This window comes from Corythoichthys intestinalis, chromosome 11, assembly GCF_030265065.1.
Source record: "Corythoichthys intestinalis isolate RoL2023-P3 chromosome 11, ASM3026506v1, whole genome shotgun sequence".
Classification (NCBI taxonomy): Eukaryota; Metazoa; Chordata; class Actinopteri; order Syngnathiformes; family Syngnathidae; genus Corythoichthys; species Corythoichthys intestinalis.
Window position 1 is genome coordinate 45,623,121 of NC_080405.1, and position 10,633 is coordinate 45,633,753.

General features: G+C 37.5%; 1 protein-coding gene across 1 annotated transcript; it reads right to left on the reverse strand.

Annotated features, from left to right (window-relative positions):
- Positions 1–5,388: 5,388 nt before the first annotated feature.
- lbx2 (ladybird homeobox 2) lies at positions 5,389–7,697 on the reverse strand. Its single transcript, XM_057850997.1, has 2 exons — positions 7,169–7,697; positions 5,389–6,135 (listed from the first exon to the last, which is right to left on the reverse strand). Exons 1-2 carry the CDS (start codon positions 7,518–7,520, stop codon positions 5,633–5,635), a joined length of 855 nt encoding a protein of 284 aa, XP_057706980.1. The 5' UTR covers positions 7,521–7,697; the 3' UTR covers positions 5,389–5,632.
- Positions 7,698–10,633: the final 2,936 nt, after the last annotated feature.

Consider the following 10,633-nt stretch of genomic DNA (forward strand, 5'->3'; position numbering starts at 1 on the left):
AAGATTCCTGAGGCGTTTAAAAACTCCCAGCCAGGTTAATTACTCAAAACCGCAATCATGGGCAAGACTGCCGACCTGACTGCTATCCAGAAGGCCATCATTGACACCCTCAAGCAAGAGGCTAAGACACAGAAAGAAATATCTGAGCGAATACGCTGCTCCCAGAGTGCTGTATCAAGGCACATCAGTGGGAAGGAAAAAGTGTGGCAGGAAACTGCACAACCAGAAGAGGTAACCGCACCCTGAGAAAGATTGTGGAGAAGGGCTGATTCCAGACCTTGGGGGACCTACAGAAACAGTGGACTGAGTCTGGAGTAGAAACATCCAGAGCCACCGTGCACAGGCGTGTGCTGGAAATGGGCTACAGGTGCTGCATTCCCCAGGTCAAGCCACTTTTGAACACTCGACTGTTGCTCAGTGGTCCAAAGTACTTTTTTCAGATAAAGGCAAATTTTGCATTTCATTTGGAAATCAAGGTGCTAGAGTTTGGAGGTCTGGAGTCCAGTGTCAAGTACCCACAGTCAGTGATGGTCTGGGGTGCCATGTCAGCTGCTGGTGTTGGTCTATTGTGTTTTATCAAGGGCAGGTCAATGCAGTGAGCTATCAGGAGATTTTGGAGCACTTAATGCTTCCATCTGCTGAAAAGCTTTATGGAGATGAAGATTTTATTTTTTAACACGACCATGGCACCTGCTCACAGTGCCAAAAACACTGGTAAATGTTTTACTGACCATGGCATTACTGTGCTCAATTGGCCTGCCAACTCTCCTGACCTGAAACCCACCGAGAATCTGGGGGATATTGTGAAGAGGAAGTTGAGAGACACCAGACCCAACACTGGATGAGCTTAAGGCCGCTGTTGAAGCATCCTGGGCCTCCATAACACCTAAGCAGTGCCACAGGCTGATTGCCTCCATCCCACACCGCATTGAAGCAGTAATTTCTGCAAAAGGATTCCCGACGAAGTATTGAGTGCTGATATAATTAATCGAAGGTTAACTTTTTCTGTATTAAAAAACACTTTTTTGTATTGGTCGGATGGACTATGCAAATTTTTTGAGATATGGATTTTTGTTTTTTCTTTACTTTTTTGCACAAATCATCAATATTAAAACAATAAAAGGCTTGAACTACTTGAGTTGTGTGTAATGAATCTAAAATATATGAAAGTCTAATGCTTATCAGTACATAGAAAAGAATGAACTTTATCACAATATGCTATTCTTTTTAGAAGGACTAGTATATGGCGTATATACTGTACAGCGGTACCTCTACTTAATGACACACAGAAATTTCAGGTTGGGACACGCCTCAACGGGAAAATATTGCCTCTTGTTATGAAATAAATTTCAAGATATGAAAGGCAAAAATTCAGTATGGCTGCTACTCGCAACTCCCAGAGTTTACTGAATGTAACATAGCTCCTCTGCCATTGGCTATTGCCTAGCATTCCTTACATCCAATTGGGTAAGAGGACCTCTACTGTATGTGTATGCGTGTATTCCAGCCTCCTTATTCGTATTCCAACAGCTTTACATGAGTGTATTAACTTTTATTCTTTACTCTATTCGTGTTTTTTATATTATGCACAGCTCTGATTTTATGTTTATTGTGCAATAATCTAATTGTAACATGGTAGTTGTTACATATTTTGATTATCTATGCATTAGATTTATGTCTGAATTTGGTGGGGTTAGAACGGATTAAGGCATTTACATGGAAAACGCGTCTCTACTTACAGATTTTTCAAGTTACAAAACTACTTTCAGAACCAATTCATTTCCTAAGTAGAGGTGCCACTGTACTAGAATTTGTAAACGTCTTTTTGATTTCTCATTCAAACACAGAGCAGCACCTTATTCGCAGTGCCTTCTTATTTCCACCAGATGGCGCCCTTGCTCTTTTTATTTCCTGACACTCCATCCCCCCGTCTTTTCCAATGCCACGTGATCATACGAAGCTCATCTTACACCATTTTAATAGTTGAAATGTTCTCGGTGGATCGCTGTGGCACAAAATGCTACTTGAATTCAATTTGATAGACACATAAAAGTGTCACATGCTCGTAAATAAACACTCTGTTAATGGGTCTTCCATTACGAAATCATTTCACTTCCCAAGCACTGAACGCTGACAGCCAGCCTAACCCCTCCTGGAAAATACTCCACACCCGAAAAATGTCAACAAGCCAACAATAATAATAATGAACGGACCCAAACAAACAGATATGATACTGTCTTAGAAAAAAAAGATACACAGCAATATACGCAGGCATTCTACACATACAATACTGCACACACAACAATACACAAAAATGATCACATTTTCAAATGATGCACATATTCTTAATCCACAGCACTAAAATCATATCCAAACTCTTACAGAATAACGAACATGCACACAATCCTATACAAACATACATTAAATACCTTATTGTAATCCTGATGTTACTGCAATCCACTTGACTCACCCCTCCCCGTCGTCTTTTTTTTTGGGGGGGGGGGGGGGGGGTTATGGGCCTAATAAAATGGGGGTGGCCACTTGACCTTTGAACCCGTGTGCTCACAGCCCATTAGCTCCTTTGGGAGGCAGGACTGGAAATTGCCCCTCCTCATGTCACTCATATCCACATTCATTTCCAGCAAATAAGTTATAAGGTGCAGGTTTCATTCTAATCAGTTAGTTTCATAATATTTGTTATTATATTTTCAAATGCGAAATATCATATGAGCCCATGTTTACATTCCTGTTAAAATACGAATGTTTATGATTGTTTTAAAATGACATATATATAAGACATTTTTTTTCAACATTATTTCATATGCAATCCTTATCATCACAAACTTACTATGATTTTTAATTCTGAGAAACTAAAAATATTAACCGGAAAAAAATACGTTTCATTTTGCTTATTTAGGAAGAAAAAAAGGGGGTTGGGGGTGTACAAATTACAAAGACGTGACAGTATCATAAAAATGCATGGTATTTATTTCATAAGCGAAAAACACAGACAAGACTGAAAAAGCAGTTTCTGCTCTTGCACCCCTCTCTAAAATAAACTGCTGTATTTTAAGCGAAAAGAACTGTTCTGTTTGATAGAACAATATGTCTATATGCTGCCCTAGCAGATTCATTGTGCATTGAGCCCCCGAACTATTTTTATTTTTGCCCATTTTACCCTGGAAACCCCCGTTTAAAGGCATCACGCAACCGCTTTTGTTACAACCCAGCCATAAAAAGAATATATATATATATATATATATATATATATATATATATATATATTTCTTATTCAAAATGTATGTCATTTTTAGCTTTGAATAATTAATTGATGTCTAGAATTTCGTTTTAAAAAATAAAACAACTGTTAAAAAATTCTTCACTTGCATATTTTAAACTTTTAAACAAATTATGTCACAATGAAAAATATGGTGTCTGTAAAAAAGTCACGGATATCTACATCATAACTATTGCTTAATTGTATTTTTTTTTTTACAGTCGGATTTTCCCCGATATGTTAGATGATAAATAATCAATCAAAAAAAAAAAAAGAAAAATTGAAGAAGAAGAAGAAAAAAAAACGCTTCAAAGGATAAATATAAAAATGAAAGTCTCGACCACTCCTTGATGTCTGCGATTTCTGCATCGTGACCCTTGTTATATTACCATGTTTCACCCATAAAATGCCCCAAAAATCCAGCTGTGGCCATTCACAGCTGTGTCTTGACACTCGGTGATACATGCTCCATGGAGTTTTTGGATCGAAAAGAGGTAAGTAAATGATAATGTCTTGTTAAAATCATGACGTCTTTAATTATGCTCTCGCGAGCTCTCACCTGTTTTGCTGTTTAAAAAAAAAAAAAAAAATTTAAATGCCCTCCTGTTCAAAAATTTTCTTCCCCCAGAAAATAGAGATTCTAAGTTTTCCATTGATTTATCACACATGCATATGGGACAATTTTCAAATTTGGCAAAATTGGGGGTCTCAGAGCAGAACTTCAAATCACCTGAGTGTTTTCTGCCATATATACAATCTTTTGTTTGTTTGTTTAATGGCAAAAAATATTTATATTGTAATTATTTTTTGTTGTTACCTGACACGATTTTGGTTTATGCATGTACAATGCATTTTTTTGTTTGTTATTTGTGGTGTAAAAAACGTTCACATTATTTTTTTTTTGTTCCTTAATTGGTATTGAAAAAATCACAATATTTGTATTTAAAAAAAAAAAAAAAAAATCATTGAGGCTGCTTTTAGTTATTATTTTTGCAAATGACGTTTTTCTTAGAAGCACAAAATAGGACTGTACAGCAAACAACTTTTTGTTTTCTCAACATTTGGAACAATAAGTGCTATGACGATTTTGTTGAGCACTAATTTCGCTCATTGAAAAGAAGAATGAGTGCCCTCCAAATGGTGTCGCGTGTTATTCATGAATGCCCCCCATTTGCTATTCATGGGAGCCCCCCACTCGCATGTGAAGGAAGCATATGGCCCTGCATGGACAGCCGAAAGCTGTCTGACTGCTTGCCGCCTTCTTGCTTCTTGAAAGAAAGAAAGAAAGAAAGAAAAGGAAGCTAATTGCCAGGCTTCTATACTCCAACACAAAAGTTACAAGGCAACTGTTTAACAAGCAGTTTAACAAAATAGACGGGTAAGGACAGCTATCAGCTGTTTATTTTACTTTAAATATGTATATCGTATCATAGGTGTGTTTTTTAAATAAAAATATATGGAAAACAACACATGGTAAGGGAGGATTTTTCATGAAAATTGCGTCAATGATACTAAACATCAAATGCTGATATTGGAAACAATGTGTAAATAACAGGAAATACTCGTTGATTATTTGTAGATGATTTCTTTAAGCTTTCATACAAAGACAACGTTTTGCTAAAATATAATTTTAGAATATGTAACATTTTTTAATTTTTATTTTTAATCTGAATTACGTTTGGCTTTTGACATGCAGCTACTTAAAAACATTCTTTGATTAGAGCAATGATCCTTACTCTTATGTTTGAATGAATTATTTTAAACTATGTAAACATTTTTAAGTCAATCACAAACGAAATTACATTGTGCAATAATTAATGTGAAATAATCGCATTTTAATTCGATGCAATAAACTAATGAAACTATTTATAATATTCCCATTTGTATTCAGGATCATTTCATTGAACTGATCGAGTTTCACACGCACTAAAACGACAGGGTGAAAATGTCCAATAATTCCCATAAGAAAAAATCCCAAATCTCTTCTTGAAATATCATACAGCCTTTATTTACATAGATGCTGATTAAATACATTAAAATTCTCATGTTGACCTTTTATATATTTATATATTTACTATATACACTGAAAAAGAGAGAGTGTTTCATCATCCTCATTTTGATGACCATAATACTTGTTCTGTCAATCATCCAAACTGCTGTCAAAAGAGAAAGAAATCTGATAAAAGAAAAATATGAGCTATTCAAACGTTTATTAAAAGATTAAGTCCTCTTTACAAGTCCCTTAATAAATTATATCGAAGTAGAAGAAGAAAAACACTCCTTTTTTGTCAATATCCGTGCAAAAGTTTGGGATTTGAGGGGGGAAATGTCTTGTTCTTCATAAAAAGAAGGACGTCAATCATCCACTTCGATCTCCTCGTCGTCCTCCGAGAACTCATCGGTGGTCTGCCCGCGCGACGAAGAGGGAGACTGGGGGAAGATCCGGTGTGAGGAGGGGGCGCTCCTGGCCGGGGATCCGCCCGGAGAGCTCCCTTCTCCGGCCTCTCCTCCCGCGCCGCCTCGGCCACCCACCGCAGCCTCGCGGTCGACGTCGTCTTGCATGGCGACGAGTTTGTGGAGCGTCTGCGGCGTGATCTTCTTCAGAGACTCCACGTCTGCCTTCATCTCCTCCAAGTCGCGCTTAAGCTTGGCGCGCCGGTTCTGGAACCACGTGATGACCTGCGCGTTGGACAGACCCAGCTGGCCGGCGATCTGGTCCCGGTCGGCAGGAGACAAGTACTTCTGGTAGAGGAAACGCTTCTCCAGCTCGTATATTTGATGGTTGGTGAAGGCCGTGCGGGACTTCCGTCGCTTCTTCGACGCCTGCCTCTGGCCGAACGCATTCACGTGCTCGCGTCCTGCAAATGGGTTCAAATATGAGATATACGTCTAATGACGTCACAGTCAGGAGATATTTGAAGATCACATAAATTCATATTTTTTTGTGTTTCATATTCCAAAATCTGCAATCTCGACATAACCCTTTATAGGGTACTCATTTAACACATTGGCATGCCATTGACGGCGTTAAACGTCAAATCCATTTTGACTGGGGGAGCTGACAGCGATCATTTGACCAAAACATTGGTTAAAACTTATACTGTACTCATTTAACTTATGTCTTTATCAGCTTTAGCCTGTCAATAGGGCCCCTAGTAAGATGGTACAGTATTTCGTTTTTGTTTTTTTTAAATTATTTTTTAAAGTCATTTTAATTTAATTTTATTTTTTTTTTAATTCAAAATTTAATTAGATCTATTTATGTGGACATTTTTATAAAATAAAAAATATGAATAACAATAAAACATATATATTAGTGATTGATTATGTTGTTGAAATTTATTTTAATTACAAAAATAGTCACTTGCCAAACTAGGGAATCAACGATTAATTAAATTCATAATTGTCCACTCAAGTTCAATAAAAAGGAAATGCATATACAAAAACATGCCCTATATAAAAACTACACTTTGTCAATCTTTACACAATTGTATAATAAGACATTTTAACATATTGATTTAGGGCATTTTTTGGCCTATTTCGTCACGCCCCCTCGTGCGCAATTATGTCTTCATCTTGTCACGTCTAAAGGTTTTTCATAGCATGCATTTTGACTCCTATATCCATATAAATATGTACATTTCAGCTCACAGTTTTAGTTCATAACAACGCAGGAAACTGTCAATATTCCAAAAATGTTTTATCAATAGACATGATTCATACCTAATATTTTGGTTGAGTTATTAGTTAAGTGTCTAATCTTAATTACACACAGGAAAACTATCACCTTACATGCATATAAAATATTTACACATTTCTACTTTCTATTTTAAAGCATGCATGCATTTTCTCCCTTAACGTGACAATGTGGTTTTAGTAGTTAAAGTGTACCTTCTGCGGCCTGTATGACGTTGACCTCCAAGCCCTTGAACGTCTTGCTGGCCAACTCCTCCAGCGCGCACAGCGGCGACGACGGCGTACAGATGCCGTTCCTAGCCGCGTTGGCGGCGGCCACCTTCTCCAAGACCCTCGGCCTGTTCGGGCAGAGGCTCGACGCTACGACGGCGGCAGCTGTGGCAGATTTCTTAAGCGAGGGCTTGCTGAGGATGTCCTCGATACTGAAAGGCGTCAACGGCTTGTTGGAGTTGGCCGGCGGGGGAAGTCGGTCCAGAGGGGGTCGTCGCCTGTCCTCGCCGCCCGACTGCAACGCGGAGCCCGCCTTCATGTCTTGACTGGAGGTCATCGAAAAGAAAAAGAACAACGGCGACGGCGGGGCAGGGGGAGGGGGTAGTTGGCTATTTCATTCGAAGCGTCCACAAGTTGTTCCGGAGGAGTTTGCTTGAAAGAGTGTCCGGGCTTGAGCTCGCATGCTCCGGCGGCGCTCGCTCGGCTCAGCTCGGCTCGGTCCCCCCGCCCCCGTCAAAAGTGCACCTATAGTCCGTCGAGCTCCATGCAAATACTCGCCAAGTAGCAGCCGACTTTGAGTTGGGAAAATGAGGCGGAGGAGAAGGAGTAAAAGGGGGTGAAAGTGTCCCGAAGCAGGAGGAGGAAGCAGAAGGTGACTGCTAACGAGTTGTTGTTGATTGGCCGAGGCTCAATTAGAGCGGGGCGACACCACTTCGCTGACCCCCCCCAACCCCACCCACCCACCACCTCCTCTTCTTCTTCCAAAGCCTCGCGCGTCTTAAAGGGCCGCGCCCCGAAAAAGGCCCTCAGACTCCCGCTACAGATGGGAGGAGTTTGCCCCCTATCACGGTGATGATGATGCGCTTCCAAATATTTGGCATTCTTCCACGGAAAGAAAAAGTCCACACATGCACATGCACAATAAAACAAATGCAAACGCGTAGACGCATGTGTTAATTGCTAAGGAGACAAGTGCTGCATGCGTAATTACGCACAAAAAAGTGGGGTAACCTGGCAGTTAAAAAAAAAATAATTTTTTTTAAGAGACAAGTAAAATACAAATAAAAAGAGGGAACATAAGAGAGTTGTAGCTGCACATAAAAATGCTTTCTGATATGAAATGCCTGCAATATGAAGCAATTAGAGAATCCCAAAATTTGAAAAGTAAAGTCCTAATGAAACCTTTTTTTTCCACAATTGGTAAGAAGAAAAGTCAAAATGAATATGTGTAATAAGCGCTCTAATATCTATAACCCTTTCTAAATCCTGTTTAATTTTCTCATGGAACCTGCAGATGCATGTGTTGACTTGCATCCATCATTTTTATTTTCAAAAAGAAATGTCGAAATTCTGAATTAGTCTCAAAATCATGAAATTTTAGGTGTATCAAATACATTTGGCAATGAAGGGTTAAAAAACCATGAAATATTTTAGGAATGTTAAAATCGAGGTGTCAAAACAAACATTTGTTTATTAACCTTAATTTTCATGTACCGGTTGTTTACATGGCTAAACAACAGAAGTAAACTAAGAAACGTAATATTTTTAAGATAGTCAAAAAAAATAATAAAGAGTGACACAAAAATTAGTGTTCATTTCGAATAGATATACAATAGATCTATGGGTTGGACTTTACAGTAAATTCAGTTATTTAAAATATGTTTGTAGACTACATTAATTAATTTGTGGTATAATTTAATGATATATAATTGTTTTCTTCTATTGACTTAAAATTAATATTTTATGATCATAATGGTTGCATATAGAGATTTTCATTTATATAGGCCGTATTAGCAGATAAGTAGTGAAATTTATTGAAGTATAATTATACCTGGCAATGATAATTTATAGGAAGAGATGCATGTGTTACAGATCAATGTTTTTTTTTTATTTATTTATTTTTTTTATAGCTAGATGAACAAAGATAATATTAATGTCCATCGAAAAGGGAAATATTTACCACTATTTATTCATATTACTTTTTAAGATTATAGCCATTAAAGGTGACTTTGATTGTTTTTTGTTTTTTTTTTACAGACAAATATATTTTACAGCTACATTATTTGAAGTCAATCCCCAATTTTTGCAAAAAATAAAACGAAATGTTTTTGTATGCGTTGAAACAGTTTAAAATATTCAAATATAATTACTGTTGCCTTATTGTCACGTGGTATTCCATCCTACAGACACCTGACTGTCCACATTTTGAAAAGCAGTTCCGTTACAGTCGTAATGCAGAGGAGAACTGATGTTTTTGTTGTTGCTCTTTGAAAGAAGCTCCTCCCATGTTAATCACACTTTTACTGGTCCTACACCTAAATACGAGGGGTGAATTCGATGATGCACATTCAATAGGAATAAAAATTAAACGACGCAGTTAATTCTTTTACAAGTATTGTTATTTTCTTACATTCTAATTTTCATTTGAAAACGACAATTTCGGCCCATCTTCAAACACACAAATAATTTTCTTTTTATTGTCTGTCAGCACGTGGACGACACTTTTGACGCATCAGCATTTTGCGTGAGCCTCACTTGATGGGAAACCATTTGCGTGCCTGCATGCATGTGCTTGTGTGCCAAAATGAGCATATGGTGACACGAGTGCACGGACCAGAAGCCATAAAACAGCAAGAGTTTCTATTAAGGCTGCCTTGGGGGTCTGTATTTTATTGTTATCATTATTTCAGGGGAGGAGGGAGCACTTTGTTAAGACGTCACACTCGCGTTGAATGAAAGACGACTGGTTATGTTGAAATGTCATTTTTAACACGATCAGATTTTGCATTTAACACGTTTTGTTTTCATAATCTGCCGTAAATTGTGTTTGTTTTTACGACTCATTCTTTGACGAATCAGATCGTTAATAATCCTCATATAAATTTAATTGAAACGCTTGTTCTTTGACCTCATCCATCATCAAGCCCTTTAATTGGCGTTTTGGTTGCACTCGGCACCTGTCTGCAATGAAACTGAAAAGCAAAATGGGGGGAAAAAATATGTGTGAATAGATGTGTGCTGCACCACGATCGAGATTTTTGCAGTTCGTTCAGATATTCCAATATGATTATACACAATTAAATGTGCAGTAACTATAATCGAACGAATAGAAACTACTATAGATTGTATTAAAACAAGTCCCAACATTTTCAAACATTGCAGATGTTTTCCTTTAAAGACAAAAATAACGAACTTCTACATTAAAATGGAGCAAATTTGGCATGGGTTAAGTAAGAATAATAACTAAAACTGTTTCCCCAAAAATATATTAAATAAAACCACTGAATTACACGATTTGAGTTATAGATTTAACTCTGTATTATCGTCGTAGAGCCCAAAACAATTCCAATTTCAAAATGAAATATCAATAAGCAAATATTAGCTCTTTTCGTTTATTATTATAATGTTTTTTTTAAGTACACGTTTTATAATATGGTACCACAATTTTAG

What these genes read in the sequence shown, in the direction of transcription:
- lbx2 (XM_057850997.1), bottom strand. Translation starts at nt 7,520, where the DNA reads ATGACCTCCAGTCAAGACATGAAGGCGGGCTCCGCGTTGCAGTCGGGC. An exon ending in CGTCATACAGGCCGCAGAAG is followed by an intron (nt 6,136 to 7,168) that starts GTACACTTTAAC and finishes ACCCATTTGCAG; the next exon opens with GACGCGAGCACGTGAATGCG.